The 22,978-nt window shown below is 51.9% G+C and overlaps 1 protein-coding gene across 2 annotated transcripts in view; it reads right to left on the bottom strand.

Annotated features, from left to right (window-relative positions):
• The window catches only part of XPO1 (exportin 1), a 1,118,801-nt gene that overhangs the window by 761,041 nt on the left and 334,782 nt on the right, over nucleotides 1-22,978 (bottom strand). For both annotated transcript variants that reach the window (XM_069608010.1, XM_069608011.1), the window contains exon 9: nucleotides 3,261-3,380. In XM_069608010.1, the coding sequence (XP_069464111.1) occupies nucleotides 3,261-3,380 (120 nt within the window). The remainder of the gene's footprint in view (nucleotides 1-3,260; nucleotides 3,381-22,978) is intronic.

The following is a 22,978-nucleotide window of genomic DNA, read 5'->3' as shown; positions in this document are numbered from 1 at the left end:
ACAAGCCTTCATCCCAAATATCATCCAGGAGTGAGGCCGAAAGAATGTTTTTTTCTCTTCGCCTTGCGGTGCGGATACAAGAAGCCCTTCTCCTCTGAAGCGAGCTGGAAAGGTTCTGAAGCTCTGGAGAACATCGTGTGAAATGAGCCTCTCTCGTCCGGCGGGGAAGATTTGAGGTGGAGAAGGGAGGTCCCCCAAGCCGGTTATCGCCGTCTCATCCTGGGGGGTGTGGTGTTTGTGGATACTCTTCTTGGCCGTGGCTACCCTGCTGCTGGGAGGGGAGGGGGGATGGGGGGGGGGGGGGTCGGTCTCTGGTGGGGCCGCCAGCGCGATAGGCATCCATGTCTATCTCAGCGGGGGTGGCAGGTGAGTTGGAGGCGGAATATGCATCTGGGGCACCGGCCGGGAGCACGTGCCCTCGTTGCCTTGCTGCTCTTCCGATGGTATCCTCGCCGTCATCTATCTCGTCGTAGAGCCTGTTCCCTACGTTTCCCTCCTTCTGGATAGTTTGCATGCACACAACTCCTCCTCAGAGGAGATATCCGTTCCCTGGAGGGCCACCGCGCCTCACCCTCCTTTGCTTCCAGAGGGGAAGGTTGCGGGGGAGATGGCATCTTCTCCAGGGTCTTCTCTATGGGCCGGAAGGCAGCTTCGGGGGTTGCGCCCTGCGGAGGTGCCTCGGCAGCCTTCGCGAGAGATGCCACCACCCCCTCGATGGAAGGCTGGGCCTTCGCCGGTTGCACTTGGGCCTTCACTGTCAGGACCAGAGCCTTGTCCTTTATTGCCTACTTAGGGGGAGGATCGCGCCCAATCCCCCTTGCCCTTTTCCGGCAGGTCAGTCTTGGGCTTCTCCTTGAGTTTGCCCAGATGGTCCGACTTCCTCTTGGCCGAAGATCCTGAGAGTTGACTTGTGACTGAAGCTTGAGATGGCGAACGCGCCCTGGCTGCCGAGGAGCCCGTCGCAACAGTGCTCACAGTAGCATAGGACTTGCGGTGCTTAGCCTTTTGTTGGACCCCTGCGGGAGAGGCGTCCTCAAAAGTCTTAGAAGCCCGCTCACCTTTCTTGGAACCGGGAGAGGCATGCTGCTGGACCCACCCAGAGCAGGGGCCTTGGCCTGCTGCCACTCCTTCAGCCGCCTAGGCCGATCCTTAGGCGTGCGAGGCGGCATCTCCAGGCAAAACACATTCTTCCTCCACGTGCATCGGAGACAAGCAGTAAAGACACTGGGAATGCTTGTCGTCCGAAAAGACATTCCGCAGGCAGCAGTAGGAGCAAATCCTGAACAGGGGGTGCTGAATCCTTATCCCCAGACATGGTCCATGCAGCGTAGGTCTGAAGAATCTTCAGGAAGCTTCCACGAAGAAACTCAACAAAATTCGCCCATGATGGGCACTGAAGAATCCGAAAAACAGGTCCCTGTTAATCGGAAAGGTTTATCGATTGAGCACAAGGCTCGATTGACCGAAAAATAGATTAAAACTCATCAAAAAAGAAACTCGGTAAAAGCTCGAGAGCTAAACACGAGGACTCCCAACACTTGAAAATGTGGTACAAATCTGAAGATGGCTGCCAGAGGAGGGGCTTAGGTAGAGGGCAGTCATTGGCTGGGGGCAGTAGGACCCAGAGCTCAGTGATTGGTTGTTAGGAGAAAGACAGTTCAGTAAAGAAAAAATCAGTTTGTTTCATTTCTGAGGATTCTTCCCAGCCTGACGGGGACTATTTATGAGCATGAGAATCCATGCTAGACCCCATGCTGAAGAAAGCTTGGAGCCAGGACTCTGGATTTCAGCAGGCAACCACCAGTTTCATGCTGGTAGCTGCTTGAAAAAAGGCGATAACCATACATTGGAATACTTCTGCAGCCTGAGGTCTTCTGCTTTTTGTAGGGAACTGCAGAAAGTACGGCTGTAACTGGCTCTGGTGTGGCACAAATGCAAAGACTTCCCTAGACCGAAATATTTCTGGAGTGTCGTCGCTCAATTTTCAAGATTAAGCCGTTTTATCATGCACAGCCATTTGGGCCTTTTGTATAGGTGCTGAGTTTGCCAGAGAACTCTGTCGAGGAGCATGTGACAAATTTCTTTGACCCACCTTGGCATCTGTGGCTCCTGATGCAGCAAGCTGTTCGGTCCAGAGATTGAGAGTACCTGTCGTGGAGCAGGCAGAGTCTGGGTAAGAGGCATAGCCTGCACAATAATCTAGGAGGAATGCACTTTGGGAAAATTATCAAAGGCTTCAATTATAACGGCAAGGACTTGCCAAGTGGAGACCACCTGGTGAACGGGTTTGGGGGTAAACTGGTGCCAATGAGAATCTGGTGTGGGAAATAAAATGTTTCAGAAATCTGTACACCGCATGTTATGGAGCTGAAGGCATACCCATGCCAGAAACTATGGGTTGCCCAATTAATCTGAGCGACTGGAGGATTCCAGAATAGAACTGGCCCACACGATGACCAAATTCATCCACTAGGGGCAGCGTCAGGAAGAGGCAGACACAACCTAACTAGAAATTAGCACCTTGATTAGACTATCATTCAGGAAGCCCACATCAGAGGGACCAGAATGACATGGGGGTGGTAACAGCTCCCCAACCTGCAAAGAGGATTTGCTTCTGTGAGCTTTCAGGGTCGGTTCAAGGCACAAGCATAGCCTCTTCTAAAGCCCAGCCAGCAAATTACTTCTACCCAATTATGCACTCGGGATTCAATCCCCTAAAATCTATCAGGACAGCCGCGCAATAAAGCAGCAGGTAAAGATTTCCCAGTGGGGACTTGGAAAATGTGTGATCTTTATTGCTGATAAATTATACAGAAACGCAGAAAGACTCACCTAGATGCACCAACTATAAAACAAGGCAATGTGTTGCACAGCATGCATAAAGGCCAACAGCATGCTGTACCAAAACAAAATTGATTTAAAACACAAATTTACAACGGCTAGAACAAGAGCTGGACAGATGGCAGGAAAAATAAAATACTAAATTTAGGGAAAAAAAAAAAAATCAATCCCCCACATAATTTCCGATGTCACTATCCCATCCGTGGAGGGAAAACCATGGCAGCAAGGGCCAGAGCATGCAGGAGTGGTAGGTAGAACTAAATGCTACTTAACATGATTTGGTGTCACCAACTTACCAGAATGGATATTAGGATAAAGCAAGATAAATAAAATGGAGGTTTCACTGGTCTGAAAGTGGATTACAAGCACTCAATAGCAAATTATTCATGCTCCTGAAGTAAAACAGTTAAGGTTCTTACCTTGTAAATTAGAGTACTGATTAATTTTGTCTCAAAGATGTATCCCAGTGGAATCCAATTGAGGAACCTCAATAAGGTTTCTAAAGTTGCATGAACAAGGGGAGCATTTTGAGAATTTTCCTGCAAGTGAAATTCAGAAAAAAAAATCTTCAGCCTAGACTAGTATGTTAAACACCCTTCAAAAAAATGGGAAATGGTCAACACATTTATCTTAACTTTGTTCTCCATCAATGTATCTTCATTCAGGTTATAACGATTATTTAATAGTTACTCACTGTAGTGTCCAACGTACTTAGTCCATAGTCCCCTTTCCTCCATACTGCATGGGTGTCCCTCACTAGGGACGGGAGCATTTTTCACCAGAAAAACCTTCCCGATAAATTTAGAGGTGCGCGACCCTGATAGCATGAGCTCCCCCGACGCCACACCTCAGTCCCCATTGACGCGTCAACAATATTTAACATTGCCTAATGACACCAGTATTGGGGGGGGGGGGGGTGGCGGACGTATAGAGGAAAGGGGACTAAGAGTAGGAACAAGTTACTTACCTGTAACTGTTCTCCAGCATGGGTCTGGCATGGATTCACATAATCATGAATAAAAGAATACATAGCAGTATACACATGCACAACCACGGGAGGTGGCAACAGTCTCAACATTAAGCAATACAACAACACAACATTAAGCATCTCTTACCTCCTCACCAGGCTCACCTTAAGCGAACAGGTTGCGCAGCACTGCTTGGCCGACCCTGGACTCCTCACTGGAGTCCCGATCGACGCAGTAGAATCACGTGAAGGTGTGCGTCGACCTCCACGTAGCAGCCCTGCAGATGTCCAGCAGGGGCACCCCAGATAGAATGCCGTGGTAGCAGCGATCGCTCTGGTCGAATGGGCTCTCGGACGACCGGGCAGCGGTCGGTTTGCCAACAGGTGACAGTGCATGATGCAACCGGAGAGCCATATGGAAATGGAAGTCTTCGAGAGAGCCTTCCCTTGATTCACAGACCCAAAGTTCACAAACAGTTGTGACGTCTTCCGAAAACTCTTCGTGCGGTCCACGTAGAACTTCAGCCCTCTAGCTACATCCAGCGAGTGCAAAGTCGTCTCGGCCGGCGTCGAAGGCGACGGGAAGAAAACTGGTAACACCAAGGGCTCGTTGAGGTGGAAGTCCGACGCCACCTTGGCCATGAAGGAGGGGTTCGTGCTCAGCACCACCCTCGTGTCATGAAAAGTCAAGTATGGAGGCTTGCAAGATGGGGCCTGAATCTCTCCCACTCGTCGTGCAGAGGTGATGGCCACGAGGAACGCTGTCTTCCATGACAGGAACTTCAAAGACGCCAAATGCATAGGCTCGAATGGGGCTCCCATGAGCCTGGTCAGCACCACATTAAGCTCCCACGCCGGGGCAGAAGCCTTCACCGGCAGGAATGATCGGAATAGTCCCTTCATAAATTCCTTCACCAGGCGATGAGACCACAAGGACGCCCGTCCCATAGTCCTGGTATATCGGGAGATGGCAGCCAGATGTATCTTGATGAAGGCGTGAGCCAGTCCAGCTTTGGCCAGCGACAGTAGGTACGGTAGCACTTGAGGGGCCGTAACCCGCAGAGGGTTAATCTTCTGTGCACGGCACCAGACAGAGAACCTCTTCATTTATAACCGTAATACGAGAGTCGAGGACACCCTGGCCTTTGCAAGAACCTCTCTGCAATCAGCTGGGATATCGTACCCTCCAAACTCTAGTGCTGCAGGAGCCAGGCCTGCAAGTTCAGCGACTGTGGGTCGTGATGGAGAATGGCGCCTCCTTCTCTGGAGAGAAGATCCGTGTCCGCCAGCAGCTTGACTGGTGGGGAGGTTGACAAGTCCAGAAGGTCCGGGAACCAGATCTGCCTCGGCCACGCCGGTGCGACAAGGATCATCCTGCACCTGGACTTCTTGAGCTGGTTGATGAGGCGGAGCGGCAACGGAGGGAACGCATATAGAAACAGGCCGTCCCAAGGGAACGAGAAAGCATCGCCCATGCTCCTCGGCTGTGGGAACCTGCTGACGAACCTCTGGCACTTGGGAGTTCGTCGGCGTCGCAAACAGGTCGATCTGGGGTTTGCCCCATCGTTGGAAGAGTCAATCCACCTGATCCTGTCGCAGTTCCCACTTGTGGCACGAGTGCAGCTCCCTGCTGAGTGAGTCGGCGATGGTGTTTTTTATTCCTGTCAGGTGGAAGGGAACCAGAAACATCCCCTGGGCGACGGCCCAGTGCCACAGATCCTGGGCCTCCTTGGATAGGGCTGGGGATCTGGTGCCTCCTTGCTTCCGTATATAGAACATTGAGGTGGTGTTGTCGGTGAAGATCCTCACCACTTTGCCCTTGAGGGACGGAAGGAACGACGAGAGCCCAGAACACTGCTCGGAGCTCCAGAATGTTGATGTGGAGAGACCTCTCCGCCAGGAGCCAAAGGCCTCTTGCGTGGAGGTCTCTGGTGTGGGCCCCCCAACCCTCTAGAGAGGTCACCGTCTCCTGAAACGTCGGGATTTGAAAGTCTGTGCCTGTCGTGAGGTGAGCACGGATGCCCCACCATAGGATCGCCCGACGAACTCCTCGTCGAGAGGGATCCTGTCCTCGAAACAGCCCCTCGTCTGAAGCCAGCGGGCGTCGAGGAACTCCTGTAGCGGACGCATCCGAAGTCTGCAAAGGGGTACAAGATAGATGCATGAGGACATCATCCCGAGGAGGGACTTTATGGACCTCACCCTGGCCACGTCCGTAGCTAGCAGGCGCCGTACCTTTCCCAGGATGGTCTTGGTCCTCTCCTCTGAAGGGGAGGCCAATTGCCCCACTGTATCGAGCTTCGCTCCCAGAAACAGTGCTATTTGCGATGGAACCAGGTGGGATTTGGGGTAGTTGATGGCGAACCCCAGCTCCGTGAGCAACCGGACGGTCCTCGCCGTGTGTTCGACGGCGAGTTCCCTTGTCCTTGCCCGGATTAGCCAGTTGTCTAGGTAGGTGTAGACGTGGATCCCCTGCAGGCGCCGCCACTGGTGCCAGGCACTTGGTGAAAACCCTGGGTGCCGACTTTAATCCGAACGGTAGGGCTCTGAATTGGTAGTTGCGTCCCTGAACCACGAACCTGAGGAACTTCCTGTGCCCTTTTAGAATAGGGATGTGGAAGTAAGCATCCTCCAGGTCAAAAGACGATAGGAAGTCGCCTTCCTACAGCTGTCCCAGCACGTGCTGAGGGTGACCATCCTGAATTTCTGTGCCTTGATGTACTTGTTTAAGCGACGCAGGACCAGGATGAGGCGCCAAACGCCTGTCTTATTCTTGACGAGGAAGTACCTTGAGTACACTCCGGAGCCCCAGAGCCTTCTGGGGACGAGCTCGATGGCACCTTTCTTGACCATCGCCCTTACCTCCAACAGCAGTTGAGGGACGTGATTTTCCTTCCTGGCCACGGGAGGAATGCGAGGGCACTTCTTTTGTAATTCCAGCGAGTGCCCGTTGGCCAGGGTGTCCAACACCCAACGGTCCGTGGAGATGGACTCCCATACGCTGACGAACTTCGTCAGCCGGCCTCCCACCGGGGTGCTTCGGTGGGGGCCCGACAACACGGCCGGGTCAGTCTTGCTTGGAGGCGGCCTTGCCGCCTTCGCGACGACGGCGGGATCCCCCTTGCTTGCCGCGACCTCTGTAGGCCTCCCAGGAAGAGGAGCGGGCCGCCTGGCAGTAAGTGGAGGAGCCACCGCTGGAATCTATGGCAGCACCCTGTCTGCCTCCGAAGCTCCGAAAGTGCCGTCGCAGCACCCCTAGGACCCGGGCCATCTCCGAGTCGGTCTTGATGGCCTGTAGAGACTCGTCCACCGCCTTACCAAAGAGGTTGTTGCCGTCTAACGGCATGTCCAACACTCTGGTGTGGACATCCTGGCGAAAGTCTGTCGCCTTGAGCCATCCTCGTCAGAGGCAAACTCCGTTGCCCAGTTGGCGAAATCCGGTATCGGCAATGTCCGTTGCCACCGTTATGGCGTGATCCGACGCCACCTTGCCTTCCTGCAGAATTTCTAGGGCCTCCGCCCTCTTGTCATCAGGCAGGAAGTTTAGCAGGGGAGCTATCTTGAACCAGAGCTCCCTGTCGTAGCGGGCCACGATCGCCAAGGCATTGGCCGCCTTAATCGTCGTCGCCGCCGACGAGATGACTCGTTGTCCCATGGAGTCCAACTTCTTGCCCTCGCTGTCCGGCGGGGTAGTGGAAGTTGAAGCCGCCGCACCCACTGCCTTCTTAGCCGCTGCCGAGACGAGAGTCCGGCGTGGGCTGGGCCCTGAGGGACAAGGGGGCGGCATCCGGGACTCGGTACTTCTTCTCGTACCTGTCCCTCTTGGCGGGTGCCGCGGAAAAATTCTTGAAGACTGCAAGCCCCTCGTTCCAGATATCGTCGAGCGAAGGCACAGTCTTCCTCTTGGCCTCTCGTCGTTGGTGGTACAGAAACCCTTCCTTTTTTTTGTTCTTCAGGGCAGAGCTGGAAGAGCTCGGATGCCCTGGTTATGTCGTGGAAAGAGCCAATTTCGTCGGCTGGGGGAAGCCCGCGGGGGGGGGGGGGGATTAGGGTGATGACGGGATGTCCGCTGTGTCATCGTCCATCCCCATCATCATCCGTCCCCATGTCTGTCGCCGTATCCTCTCTAGGGTCCGGCGAGGACGAGGGGTCCACAGGTCTCACAGGCACGAAGGGCGGAGCGGGGTGGACTCTCCTCCACTTGTTCGGAGGGCTTCCCGAAGGGCCCGGTTCTGGATCCTCTGTCGGGGTCCGTGGTAATCTCGTCCTTATCTCGGTACATAAGGATTGGATTGCCAACAAAATGGCCGTCGAGCTATCCTGGGGGTTGGGTAATGACTGCGACGGACGGGATGGCCGTTCCACTGAACCCTCTACGTCGCCATGGACGCTATCTGTGATCGTGTCAGCAGGGACCGCCCCCTGGGATCGAACCCTCTCGTTGAGGCCCTGCTCGGTTTCCACCAGCTCCTCCTCAGAGGCTGATTCCGAGTCTGTAATGGCCACCAGCCCTCCCCCCTCTTTTTCCGCTGGGGGCTTCACGGGGGTTTTAACGATGGGCTGGGAAGAGGATTCCCTCCGCGGTGGCAGGGATACTCTGGGCCCAGAGGCCGTTTCCATTGGCGTAGTCTCAGCCGGCTTCGCCAGGGTCGCAGCAACCACTTCGACAGAGGCTTTAGCCGGGTGGATCAAAGCCCTCACCACCTTAGGTGCGTCCTGGGCCTTCGCCTTGGGGGGAGGGTCAGCGCCTCGCTCCACCTTCGAGATCGACCGGGTCCGCTCCAGCGGCCTACCCAGGTTCTCGGACTTCCTCTTCCCCGAACCAGAGCGCTGGCTCGTGGTCGAACGTGCCGGGGAAGTAGCGCCCTTAGAGCCCGACCTTTCGACGCTCCCGCAGCCCGCGGACTTGCGGTGCTTGGCCTTCTGTTGGGCCCCCGTCGCCGGGGCACCCTCAAAGGACTTAGAAGCCCGCTCAGACGACTTCTTCGCCTTCTCACTTGCTGTGCCCTTCTCCAGCCAGGTGGCGAGGCGGGACCGAAGACCTTGTTTGGTCCGTTCCGAAAGGTTCTTGCAGAACGCACAGTCCTTCTCCACATGCGTCTTGTTCCCATGGAGGCAGTAGAGGCATCGCGAATGCTCGTCCTCCTTGAACACGTTCTATAATCCGCATCCAGGGCAGTCCCTGAACAGCTTGGATCCGGGCGTCGAGCTCCCCTTGTCCTGGGCCGTGTCCGTTGAGGTAGGCCGCAGATCTTCCGGAATCCTCCAAGAAGCGTAACTCAACGAAAACTTCACCCATGAGGGGCGTAGAAGAATTCCGAAACGTGTCCCCGTTATCGGGAGTAGAAACGGTGGAGCTTGAGGCTCGATTAAACTGAAAAATGAGAAATTCTCCTGAAAAAGCGAGAAAACGCAGTAAAAAAACTCCAGAGCTAAACACGAGGACTCCCAACACTTGAGCGTGCGGTAAAAATCTGAAGATGGCTGCCAGAGGCGGGGCTTAGGGAGAGGGCAGTTTTTGGCTGGGGCAGTATGACCCAGAGATCAGTGATTGTTTACTAAGAAAGACAGATCAGAAACAAAACCGATACTGACTTTTTTCTGTACCGAGGATTCCCGGCCTGACGACGGGGAGTATTCATGAGAACGTGAATCCATGCCAGACCCCATGCTGGAGAACCTACATTCCTGCCCAGTGTGTAGATTTTTTTAACTCTCCTTGTCAGGAGGGGCTTCGGCAGAGGCTAGAGGGGTTCCTGCCCCCTCTCATGTAGTATTGACCACTAAAGAGTCAGGATTTAACTGCCCGCTAATGTATAAGGAGCCGGAGGGGGTTGGTCTGATCATACTCGATGCGCAGGTTGACTGCCCGTGTTAAAATGGGTGTAAGCAAAGGGTTAGACGGGTCTCTGTACCAACTGTAACAGGGGGGATGAATTGGGTTGCTGATGTTTTATCCCCAAGGATGTCCTCCACGAAGTCTGTCGACTTGTGGCTTCTGGTGTGTATTTTGAAGTGCTCTGCTGCCTTTATGAGCAGCAGGTCTTTATATTGTAACTGGTGGTCTACCGGGGAGTCAGCCACTAGTGGGTCTGTGTGATCTGGGGACTGGATGACGTATGCATCCTCATAATATTGGACCAAGTCCACCGTGTCCCCTTCCTCGTCTGGGTATGTGCAGGGTCTTGTAAGCCTTACATGGTATGGTAATCAGCATCTTGCCCTAGGTTCTGATGCGAGGCGTGTCATTTATAAGGGGGGCGGGGCTCTTTTGGCAGCAGGCTGAATTACTGCTGCCCTGCTCTGTGGGGTTCCCTGAAGATTGGCGGACCTTCAGGTGGTCGTCAAAAAAATTATAAAACAATACATCCTCCTTGTAACTTTATCAAATTGCTCTGTGGTCCACTGAGGGGCTTGGTCCTACAGAGCGAGCAGGAGTTGGGGGTGTAGCTGGGGGCTCTAGGACAGAGGTTTTATTAAGGTGCATAGCCCCTGAAAGTTCCCTCAGGGGTGGTGTAATCCCTGGTTTTAGTGCCTTGAACCTTTATCATCTTAGGACGTTGAAGACTTCTGGTTTTTCGACATTCAGACTTTTCACAGGGTGTCGGGAACGATGGTTTGATTAACTTGCTCATTTTCAAGCTCTTTGTGCTTTTTTTTGGAGGCCGTTGGCGCGTCTTTCAGTGCCTGTTCATCGGCTCCTGAGGACTTTGTAGGTTTAGGCTGTCAGCTCCTGACTTTACCGTCTGTTTCAGGGGCCTGTCATGTGGTGATCGTGACCGCAATGGCCCAGAGGAAAGTAAGGAACAAGTTACTTACCTGTAACTGTTCTCCAGCATGGGTCTGGCATGGATTCACATGCTCATGAATACTCCCAGTCATCAGGCTGGGAATCCTCTGTAAAGAAAAAAAATCAGTTTCATTTCTGAACTGTCTTTCTACTAGTAAACAATCACTGGTCTCTGGGTCATACTGCCCCCAGCCAATGGTTGCCTTCTACCTAACCCCCTCCTCTGGTAGCTATCCTCAGATTTGGTAGCACAAAGTGGCAGTAGGACCAAGAGAAGAGCCGCAGAGGGGTAGGTGGGAAGAAGAACACAGGCAACACCAAGGGATTGTTTTAATGGAAGTCCGACGGCACCTTGGGCATGAAGGAGTGGTGCATCTGTAGCACCACCCTCGTCTTGCGGAACGTCAAATAAGGTGGTTTACATGAGAGGTCTTGGATCTCTCCCACTCGGGCAGAGGTGATGGCCACAAGAAAAGCAGTTTTCAACGACAAAAATTTCAGTGGCGCCGAATATATAGGCTCGAATGGGGGACCCATGAGCCTAGTGTTCACCACATTAAGTTCCAATGACGGGAACTAGCGAAACTTTTGACAAACTCCTTGACCATACGGTGTGAGCACAATGACGACCATCCTGGAGATCTGGTGTAGCAGGAGATTGCCGCCAGATGAACTTTGATGAAGGCATGGGCCAGTCCAGCCTTGGCCAATGAAAGCAAATACGGTAGTACCTGCAGAGCCGTGACTGAGAGGCTCGATCTTCTGTGTACGGCACAAGATGACAAACCTTTTCCATTGATGTCCGAAGCATTTTAATGAAGTTACTCACCATAGTCCCTACCTTACTCCTAGTCCAGTCTCCTTTCCTCTATACTTATTGGACATTCCGTCCTGTGGGGTGGGACCGGAGCACTTTTGTAAAAAGTATCGAATAAAATTTCTTTTAAAAAAAAGTGTCCTCTTCTTACGTGGGGTACCGCACGTGGCCGTAACCCAGCCCTCCTTAACTCTGCCAAGCGCATCGCCCATCAGTCCTTTTCTATCGCCAGGTCTCCGACCTTTAAGCAATAACGGAGGAAACTTATTAGATGGGACGGCCAGTGGGCGTATGGAGGAAAGGGGACTATGGACTAAGAGTAAAGTAGTCACTACGTGAGTAACTTTATTATACTCCTACTCCTGTCCCCTTTCCTCCATACTTATGGGAGATTCCCAAGCACTCCTCACAGGAATTACGGGTGGATGTAAAACTACTTACTGAAACAGGTTCCTAAGCACAGCTGGACCAGACTGAGCTTCAGCCCTGGAGCTCAGGTTCAGACAGTAATGATTACGAAAAGCCGATGGGGAAGTCCACGTAGCTGCTTTCACAATGGCCTCCCTGGGAATATATTTTTGAAAAGCAACAGCTGCCGCCTTGCAACGCACGAGATGAGCATGAATTCCCTTTGGGGCCCAAAGACCCTGGATGTTATACGCCTCAGAAATACAGGCAGCAATCCATCAGGAGATGGTTGCTTTCGAGGCAGGCTTTCCTTGCAGATTTCCGAAGGTCACAAAAAGCTCTGAAGAGTTCCTAAGCTCAGATGTTCTGTCCAGATAAAAGTTAAGGGCTCTTCTAACATCCAGGCAGTGCAGAACCCTTTTGGCTTCTGAAGCCGGGTCTGAAATGAAGACAGGCAATGAGAATGACGGATTCAAATGAAAATCAGAGACCACCTTTGGAAGAAAGGAGGGATTCGTCAGGACAACCTTACCCTTAAGAAAAGGAATGGATACTCTACCGACAAGGCCTGAAGCTCACTTACACGCCTTGCTGAAGTCACAGCAATCAAAAAGGACACTTAACACGTAAGGTACTTAAAATAGACAGTAGCCATGGGCTCAAAAGGCTTATGGCATAAGGCCGCATTCAGATCCCCACCTTGGATGCAAGTTCCGAACAGGAGGTTTAAGGTGTAATGGGCCCGCAAAATGTCTTAATGACCAGATTCGTCAGTGAAAAAGAGCACTGGTCAGTGGACAGGTAAGCAGCGACATCCGACAAATAAGTCCTGCAAGACAAGACATGAATGCCCGATTCCGCCAGATGTTAGACAAAAGACAGGACCATGTCGATGACCTCCCTGGGGTCCAGTTGCCTAGCCAAACACCAGTGGCAGAACCATAGCCATTTACTTCTTTACTGAGATCTTGACAAGGGTTTCATGGCCGCCTGAATAATGCGCATGTTATCCGCAGTCAAATAGAAATGCTCTAAATATCTGAACTCTGGCACCAGGCCGCCAAGCTGAACGATTGTGGGAAGGGGTGCCACAGCTGCCGATAGCTCTGGTGAAGCAGATTGGGAACCAGCGGAAGCTTGAGCGACGGGCACACAGATGCTGAAGCTCCGAAAAACAAAACCTGGCCAGCCACCAAGGGACCATGAACAGGAGGGAGCAATTCACTGTTTTCCTTAGCATGCAAAGCGCCTGATGGATCAGAGGAAGGGGCGGAAAAGCGTAGGCCGTTGTTGTGCCATGGAATTTCGAGATCTCCCAGTGAGAAGGCTCCAAGCCTGTTCTTGAGGCATACAGGGGAAGCTTCCCGTTTGTCGATGTCGCAAAAAGGTCCAAGAGAGTTCAGTTCCTACTCATAGCTGACCACTGCTCGTCGGCTGAGGACATCTGCAGTGCCATTCAACTGGCCCGGGATGTGTACTGCTACCAGCTAGATTCCATGCTGAAGGGCCCATTCCCAATTCTGATGGCAAGATCCACAAGGAGAAGACATGGTACCCCCGTTTGTGGATATAGAACATGGACACTGCATTGTCCGTGCAGACACGGAAAACATGGTTGACAATGCCTGCTTTGAACGCTTTCAGCGCCAGGAAAATCGCCAGGAGCTCCAGATAATTTAAATGAAGCTGTGTCCTGTGGCGACCAAAGATCGGAAACCTGAAGATGATCCAGCGTCGCCCCCCAACCCCAGAAGGGAGGAATCCACCGTGACACCGTGACAGTCAATAGTGGGCAAGGGTCCTGGAAAGGAGCGCCCACCGACAGATTTCTGAGAAGCGACCACCACAAGACGTCCGTCCTCTGAAAGGTGGAACCAGTATCATTTTGTAATCTGGATCCACTGCTTGAAGCCATGAGCTCCGAAGAGCCATCTGCATCCTCATTTTGAGATGAGCAAGGGGAAGAGCCAGGACAAACAGAGCCATGAGGTCCAGAAGCATCTGGAACAAACAGGCCAACGTGCTCTCCAACTGCATAAACACCTGACACGTGGCCAACAGATCAGCCATTCTGTCGCCAGTCAGTTACACTCTGCAATTGATCTTGCACCAACAAAAACCCAGGAAAATCAAGTCCTGATACAGTCATGGAGGATTTCCGCCAGTTCATCAACAGCCTAAGGTGGAACAGGAGCTGGAGGAGAGACTGAAGGTTGCTTGAGGCTTTCAGTGGACAAGGACTGCACAGCAACCAGTCCAAATACGGATGGAACAAGTTACTTACCTGTAACTGTTCTCCAGCATGGGTCTGGCATGGATTCACATGCTCATGAATATTCCCCGTCAGGCTGGGAATCCTCTGTAAAGAAAAAAACAGTTTGTTTCCTTTCTGAACTGTCTTTCTCTTAACAACTAATCACGGGTCTCTGGATCATACTGACCCCAGCCAATGACTGCCCTCTACCTAAGCCCCTGCTCTGGCAGCTATCTACAGATTTGTTAGCACGTAAAGTGGCAGTAGGACCAAGAGAAGAGCCGCAGAAGGGTAGGCGGGAGGGCTCGCATGTGAATCCATGCCAGACACATGCTGGAGAACAACAGTTACAGCTAAGTAACTTGTTCCTTCTCCAGCATGGGGTCTGGCATGGATTCACATGCTCATGGATAAAGAATATATAGCAGTACACACATACACAACCACGGGGGGTGGCAAGGCTCAACATTAAGCGTTTCAACATTAAGCATCTCTTACCTCCTCACCAGGCTCAACTTCAGGTGAACAGGTTGCGCAGCACTGCTTGGCTGACTCTGGACTCCTCCCTGGAATCCCCTTCGACGTAGTAGAATGTCATGAAGGTGTGCGTCAGCCGCCACGTAGCAGCCCTGCAAATGTGCAGCAAGGACACACCAGACACGAACACACTAGTTGCAGCGATTGCTCTGGTCGAATGGACTCGGACGACCAGGCAACGGTTGGTTTGCCAACCGGTGACAGTGCATGATGCAGCCGGAGAGCCACCTGGAAATGGAAGCCTATGAGAGGGCCTTACCTTGGTTCACAGGGCCAAAGTTCACAAACAGCTTTGATGTCTTCCGAAAACTCTGTGCGCTCCACGTAGAACTTCAGCGCTCTAGCCACATACAGCGAATGCAAAGTCATCTCATCCGGCAACAAAGGCGACAGGAAGAAAATAGACGACACCAAGGGCTCGTTGAGATGGAAGTCCGACAGCACCTTGGGCATGAAGGAGGGTTGCGTCCTCAGCACAATCCTCGTTTTGTGGAATGTCAACTATGGAGGCTTACATGAGAGGGCCTGGATCTCTCCCACTCGTCATGCAGAGGTGATGGCCACAAGAAACGCCGTCTTCCACGATAGGAGTTTCAGAGGTGCCAAATGCAGAGGCTAGAACGGAGTACCCATGAGCCTAGTCAGCCCTACATTGAGCTCCAACGCCGGGGCCAGAGCCTTCATCGGCGGGAACGAACAGAAATGTCCTTTCATGAACTTCTTAAGCAGGCGATGAGACCACAACAACGACCGCCCCGGAGTTCTGGTATAGCGGGAGATAGCCGCCCAATTAATTTTGATGGAGTGTGCCAGCCCCGCCTTGGCCAGCGACAACAAGTACGGCACCACTCGAGGAGCCGTAATCCGTAGAGGGTTTATCTTCTGCGCACGGCACCAGACCGTGAACCTCTTCCATTTATGTCCATAGCACTTAAGAGTCGAAGCAGCCATGGCCTTGGCAAGCACCTCCTTGCAATCCACCGGGATTTGGTACCCTCCTAACTCTAGTGCTGCAGGAGCCAGCCTGCAGGTTCAGCGACCCTGGGTCGTGGTGTAGGATCGCGCCTCCTTCCCTGGCAAGAAGATCTGCAACCGCCGGAAGCTTGACTGGAGGGGACGCGGACATGTCCAGAAGGTCCGGGTACCATATCTGCCTCAGAAAGGCCGGTCCGACGAGGATCATCCTGCACCGGGACCATCTGAGTTGACGGATGAGTCGCAGAAGCAACGGCGGGAACACAGAGGAACAGGCCGTTCCAGCGGGAAGGAGAATGCATCCCCCTTGCTCCCCGGCTGGGGGAACCTGCTGGCGAACCTCAAGGCACTTGGTGTTCGTCGCAGTCGCAAACAGATCGATCTGGGGATTCCCCATTGTCGGAATAGAAGATCCACTTGATCCTGTCGAAGCTCTCACTCATGGCAAGAGCACAGCTCCCTGCTGAGTGAGACAGCGACAGTGTTCTTCACTCATGCTAGATGAAAGGGTACCAGGAACATCCCTTGGGCGACGGCCCAGTGCCATAGATCCTGCGCTTCCTTGGAGATAGCTGGGGATCTGGTGCTCCCCTGCTTCCGAATGTAGAACATTGCGGTGGAGTTGTCGGTGAAGACCCACACCACCTTGCCCTTGAGGGACAGAAGGAAGGACTTGAGGCCCCAAAACACAGCCCGGAACTCCAGGACGTTGATGTGCAACGACTTCTCCTTCGGGAGCCAAAGGCATCTTGCGTGGAGATTTCTGGTGTGCGCGCCCCATCCCTCCAGGGAGGCATCCGTCGGCAGTCTCCTGATGCGCTGGGCTCTGAAAGTCCATGCCTGCTGTTAGGCAGAATCCTGTGCAGTTCCCTTCGGGAGCACTACAGAAGATTAGGACTACAGGCGAGAGCAATAAATCCCCTTTGGTATCAGTCTGTACCACAAAGATTTAGTTGGTAGCTGTGGCTAAGCAGACTTATCTCAAGAGGGAGATGAGCAGTATTCAGGTTTTACACAATAGGGCTTCAGTACTATGGACCAAGGAAACGCTGACCAAAGCTTTGTATTAAAAAGGAATATATATTTATTTTACACACTTCTAGTTAAGCACAGTTATCACAAATATTAAGCAAGTTAAATTCGGTCAAAGAAAATATACACCACTCCCTAGTTAAATTGTACACAAGTTTGAGCAAGAGTGAAAACAGCACAACGGCACAGTGAAAAACAAACACAAATGGCACTCCAGCAATTTCTCACAAGGGAGGGAAAGGACACGTTATACAGAAATAGCTTCTTATACACCCTAGCAACACTTCCCATAAGATTGTGAACCAGTTTAAGCAAGGCAGTGCATCAGTATAGTAAATACTTAAATGAAAACTGAGCAAAATGACATTTCACAATATATGAAAGTAGGGAGGAAAGGGTGGTTATAAGAAATTGGTGCACCAACACAGTTATAGTTGAGAAGCAATCTAGAGAAGGCAGTTCTCTAACAAATTTAGCCAGTCAGTGGGCCTGTGCCAGAGTCAGTGGTACAGGGCAAGGGCCGAGGAGCAAAATGTTCTTGTAACTGCAGTCAAGTCTTTGGTTAATGATTTTGAAAAGGTGGATGCAGAAGGTAAAAGACAATGTTAAGAGAGAGGGCTGGCCAACCCAACATGTAGGTAAAGGATTTAAAACACCTTTAGCTCTACCACGAAGAAAGGGCAGCCAGGCGGAACAATGTACCTTTAAAATGAAGACGTAGCTCCTGCGGTTGCGGTTATTCCTGCAGTTTGGGGGATCCAGCAGAGGAAGAGAGGCTCTCGTCGTGGAGGAAGGTTCGAGTTACTGCACTAGCCAGGGATGAAACCAGCCGCGGTGCTGCCCGACGAATAAAAGGTACGCTCCTTTAAATCGCGATCCGGGTGGACTGGTGCCTGGCTATCTGGTCTCCAAGTACAGGGTACTGGCGATTCGACCACGGCAGGTCCGGGAGGGCGATTGCCAAACTGGTTGGCCCCACCAGCTCAAGGGGAGAAGGCTCTTTCAGATGAAGATCTTCTCTCATCTTGTGGAGAAAAGTGGCGAGAGGCTGCAGCAGGGCTTCACCGGAGGTTCAGTCGTTGCAGATGTCTTTGGATTCTCTCCTCTTCGGCTTCTTAGTTCCAGTGGCACCGTCTTGCTCTTCCAGTCCTCAGGACCCTGCTTTTATGCAAAAAGATCCCCATTCATACAGCCTAGCTGTCACTCACACAGTGGAGTGGTCATCTTGGCGGGAGACCCTCCAGCCCATCAGGATAGAGGGTCGACATGGGTCCTACTCCCCCTCCCACACAATGGACCCAATCCAGACTCCGTGGCGCCGAAAGGAGGGCTCTCGGCAGAAGCCCGGCAAAAGGACAAACAAAGGGTCCCCGACCGGGTTAGGAGTTTAGAGAAAGACACGAGAAGGGAATAGTTTCTTACTTGTAACTCCATTTCTCCAGCATTGGTATCTTTCATGGATTCACATGCTTAGAATATTCCCCGTCAGACTGGGACCTCTCGGTACACATATATAGCCTTTTCCTATAGGAAAACTTCCGACACTTTTGTGTCCTATCTACGTCCTTTTAGGACCCCGCCTACGCATGCTCCGTAGGCCGTCCCAGTATAAGAGGCCCGCCCCCGCGGCTCCCCTTCAGATTTCGCCCCCTCCAAAGTAGGAAGGGTTAAACTTATCAAATACATTGCATTCCGGGGAGGCTGGCGGGCGCATGTGAATCCATGAAAGATACCAATGCTGGAGAAATGGAGTTACAGGTTGTTATCTTTCTAGCTCCAAACAAACGATCAAAGAAGTTGGTTTTTCTAACTTTAAGGCAAAGGTAATCTCGGTAAAGGTAGACAATCAGAATAACAGCAAACTCTCTTACCTTGTCTTCAAACTCAATGTGGATATTAGGGAAATACCTGAGTCCCCCCTCTCCCAGCCTAAGGAAACAGGCGTGGAGTGGAGGCGTCGGGGAAACCCTTGGTCGGGAAAAACCCTTGTAGCTGGGGATCGTTGAGAGTTCCCGACGAGGACTGTCGCGGCTCGTGAGCGTCGGGAGACAATCCCCAGAGGTACGAAGGAGTCGAGGATGTCGGTGTCCGTGTTTTTGCCTCTGACTGTTGATACAAACCAGAAAGGTAAGTGTTCTGTCTTTAATGGTAAAAGATACTCAAAAAGTGGGGAGGAAAGGAATCTCGTACCTTGGGAGGAATTCTAAAAGGTTTCAGGTGTTGGTAACAAGGTGACTGGCGTTCGGCAGTCTGAGAAGGGATTACTGGAATTCGTTCTGAAGATATACAAGGTAAAGATAAGTAACGAGTACTATTTGACTGATCTAAGAGAGCGGGAGATAAGTAGCGTACCTACCCTTGCATATAATTCCTTCTGTGAGAAGTCGTGACTTCCATGGAAGAGGAGGAGTCTGGGTACTGTAGTTCAAGAGGTGGAATGTGTCTGCCTTTGCTAATACAGAGTGGGAGAGAAAAAAGGTTAACTGCGGGTTCAACTGAGAAGGGGAGAGTTGTGAGAATCGATGAGCTTACTTACTGGGAGGCAAGTGCCGAAATGACTAAGTAAGAGTTGGGTGTCGGGAATGGCTGGCCTGTGAATTGGTCCGCGAGGAGGCAACTAGCGGAACAAGAAAAAAGGGATTAAGCAAGCAAAGTAGGAAAAGAAGAGGTTACGTAGAGCGGTCTGGGATATCCAAATGAATCCTAAATTACTCACGGAGCGTGGCTCACGATAGTCGTAGCAACGCGCTGGTCCATCGGTGTTGATGTGGGAAATACTCTTCCGTGCTGACGGGGAGGAGTCACACCCTCCTGATCTGATCGAAAGACTGGACCAGCGCACGAAGGACTGGGCGCCATTTTGGAAGGATAACTTCGCACCCCTTGTACATACCGCCAACGGCGCCACACAGACCAATTCCGTGTCGCACTCGTGACACAGGTAAGAAACTATTCCCTTCTCCAGCATTTGATCTTTCATGGATTCACATGCTTACAATAGATTGTATAGCAGTAACACCTGAAACGGCGGTGAGAATGTAATGTAATATACCCTCACCATAATACACAATGCATATGTACAGCAGGAATAAGTTAACTCATATAACCTTACCCACATAAAGTGTACTGTCACCAAAGGGTAGAAAACAGATTCTCCACAGCGTGGAGCTTACCTTACTGAAACAGATGGCGCAGGACAGCTCTTCCCATCTGCACCTCGTCCGCATGCTGCCTGGCAAGGCAGTATTGGCGGGTAAACGTGTGGGGCACTGACCATGCCGCAGCCTGGCATATGTCCGTCAGCGGAATTCCTGCCCATAATGCAGCTGAGGAGGACGTTGATCTTGTAGAATGGGCTCTAGGATGTCCTTGCAGTGGCCGTCCGGCCTTGGAGTGACAAAACGCAATCGTCGATGAGACCCATCGAGCCAATCCCTGTTTAGAGATTGCTTTTCCTCTCGTCGACGGACCACATGCGATGAACAGTTGTCGAGTAGACCAGAGTTCCTGTGTACGATTTAGGTAAAATTTCAGAGCCCTCTTAACGTCCAAGGTATGAAGAGCTTTTTCTGCTGTCGATGGGGTCGCGAAGACAGTAGGGAGAACAATGGACGAGTGTTTGTGATACACTGTCGGAACTTTTGGGACGGATTAGTTGCCAGGACCACTTTGTCCTTAAAGAATTTGAAGTATGGCAGGTGTACGACCAGCGCTTGCAGTTCCGAGATTCTCCTAGCTGATGTGATAGCAATCAAGAATGCCAACTTCCACGATATGAATTTCATGTCCGACGTGGCCATAGGCTCAAAAGGCGGTTTCATTTAGCCTGCCAACACTGTGTTGAGACTCGAAGTTGGAGGGAAACGTTTTATCGGGGGAAAAGTTCGAAATAAACCCCTCATTAAGTGTTTCACAAGTCTGTCGCTAAATAGAGGAGACGACTGTCTCTTCCTCGTGAACCTCGAGATGGCCGCCAGGTGCACCTTTATCGATGTGAAGGATAATCCCCTCTCCGCCAAGAGAAGCAGGTAAGTTAGAACTTGTTCCGGCGTCACCAACAACGGTTGTAGGCCTTGTTGTCCTCGACACCATTCACAGAACCTCCGCCACTTATAGGTGTAAGATTTGTTTGTAGAAAGGGCTCGAGCCGCCTGCAGAATTTTTTGACAATCCTCCGAAACGTCCAAGGAACCGAACTCCGAAAAGTCAGAAGCCAGGCTGTAAGGTTGAGACTGTCTGGGTCGTGATGCCACACCGTGCCTTTGTCCCGGGACAGTAGGTTCGGGACTCGCGGAAACGCTATTGGATGTTCCAGTGACAGGTGAAGCAGGTCGGAAAACCACGGTTGCCGCGGACAGTACGGTGCCACTAGAATTACCCGGCAACTGTACCTGCGTATCCACTGTACTGTCCTCCGTATGATGGGAAACGGAGGTAAAGCATAAAGGAACTTGTCCGTCCATGGGAAGGAGAATGCCTCCCCCATGGAACCCTCAGGAGGCCATCTGCTTGCGAATTGCTCGCATTTCTTGTTTTCCTTGGTTGCGAAAACGTCCAGTGGGGGTGACCCCATTTCTCGAAAACTTTCATCATCTGAACTGTGTCCATTTCCCATTCGTGTATCTGGGCCATCCTTCTGCTGAGGGAATCTGCTTGCGAATTCCTCACTCCCGGGAGATGGTGAGCCACGATGGAAATCTCGTGCTTTAATGCCCAATGCCATACTTTCTGGGCCTCTATGGAAAGAGTCCTTGATCACGTGCCTCCTTGTTTTCTCAAATAAAACATGGCCGTCGTATTGTCCGTCAGCACTCGTACTCTCGATCCCTTGATGTGTGGTAGGAACGCCTTCAAGGCCCATCGTACTGCTCTCAGCTCTAACACGTTTATGTGTAGGAGTGACTCCGCTTGAGACCAACAACCTTGCGTTTGAAGAGTGCCCATGTGAGCTCCCCATCCGGTTAGGGACGCATCCGTGACTATGGTTCGCTGGAACTCCGGTTCCTGTGGGGGTACACCGTTGTTCAGATTGTGGAAACTCTGCCACCACTGAAGGGTCCCAAGTAGTTTGTCGTTGATGGTTATCTTGTCTGACCACGATCCTTGGGCCTGTGTCCACCGGTCCGCGAGGAATTCCTGGACTGGCCTCATGAATAGGCGACAGTTTGCCACCAGATGGATGCAGGATGCCATGGCTCCTAGGACCGAAACGTATTTCCTCACTGAGAGCCTGGTGTTTTGCCATAGTCAGCTCGCCAGTTGATTGAGTTTTGAGGTTCTGTCGAGGGAAGGCTTCACTAGCCCCGACTGGGTCTCGAACTGTGCCCCCAGGAACACCAACGTTCTCGATGGCCGCAGAGAGGATTTTTCGAAGTTTATAGCAAATCCCAGCTGTTGTAAAAGCTGCATGGTGGCTTGCAAACTTGTGTTGGTCGACGCTGGGGAGGATCCCCCTTACCAGCCAGTCGTCGAGGTATGGGTATACGTGGTGGCCTTGCTTCCTTAGCCAGGCCGCTACTGGGGCCAGGCATTTCGTGAACGTTCTGGGGGAGGTCTTGAGCATAAAGGGAAGAACCGTGAACTGGTAGTGCGTCCGCCCTATCACAAACCTCAGGAACTTCCTGTGTTTCTGATACATTGGAATATGGAAGTACGTGTCCTGTAAATCCAGGGACGCTAGAAAATCCCCTTCTTGAACGGCTCGAATCACTTCTTGCAGCGTGAGCATTTTGAATTTTAGGCTCTTTAAAGACTTGTTGAGATCGGGTAAGTCTAGAATGGGACGCCATTTGCCGTTTGGCTTTTTTACGACAAAGTATCTTGAGTAGACTCCTTGACCTCTCTGTGATGTTGGAACTAATTCTATCACGCCCTTTGCTAACATGAGTGTTACCTCTTGTTGCAGTACCCTCAGATGGGAATGAGCGGTGAACGCGGGTGGAATGTGCGGAGGGCTGTGCTTGATTTGTAGAGAATGCCCGTTCCTTATTGTGTCCAGCACCCATTGATCCGTCGTTATTCGTTCCCATTCGTCAACATAGGCTGATACTCTTCCCCCCCCAGAACGGTGTGTTCGTCATTGCTGATCTTTATTTTGCTTGTCTCTCGACGACTGATAGGATGGTCTCTTCCTGGACGTCTGGAAGTTCCGGCGTCGGTTTGCCGTTTGGGAAGCACGCCTGTATCCCTGGGAGGGGTAAGCCGACCTACCAAAGGATCTGTCTCCTGACGCAGAGAATCTGGAATTACCCGAAGCCCCTCTAAAGGGACGAAAAGACTTGTAGCTTCGGCCACTCTGGAGGGCACCCAATGAACGTGCCGTGTCCGAGTCCTCTTTCATTCCCTTTAGGGCCTCGT

This window comes from Ambystoma mexicanum, chromosome 4q (assembly GCF_040938575.1).
Source record: "Ambystoma mexicanum isolate Mex_15411 chromosome 4q, UKY_AmexF1_1, whole genome shotgun sequence".
In the NCBI taxonomy this organism is placed as follows: domain Eukaryota; kingdom Metazoa; phylum Chordata; class Amphibia; order Caudata; family Ambystomatidae; genus Ambystoma; species Ambystoma mexicanum.
Note: the sequence above shows the minus strand (reverse complement) of the source record. Positions and strands in the feature narration are given on the sequence as shown.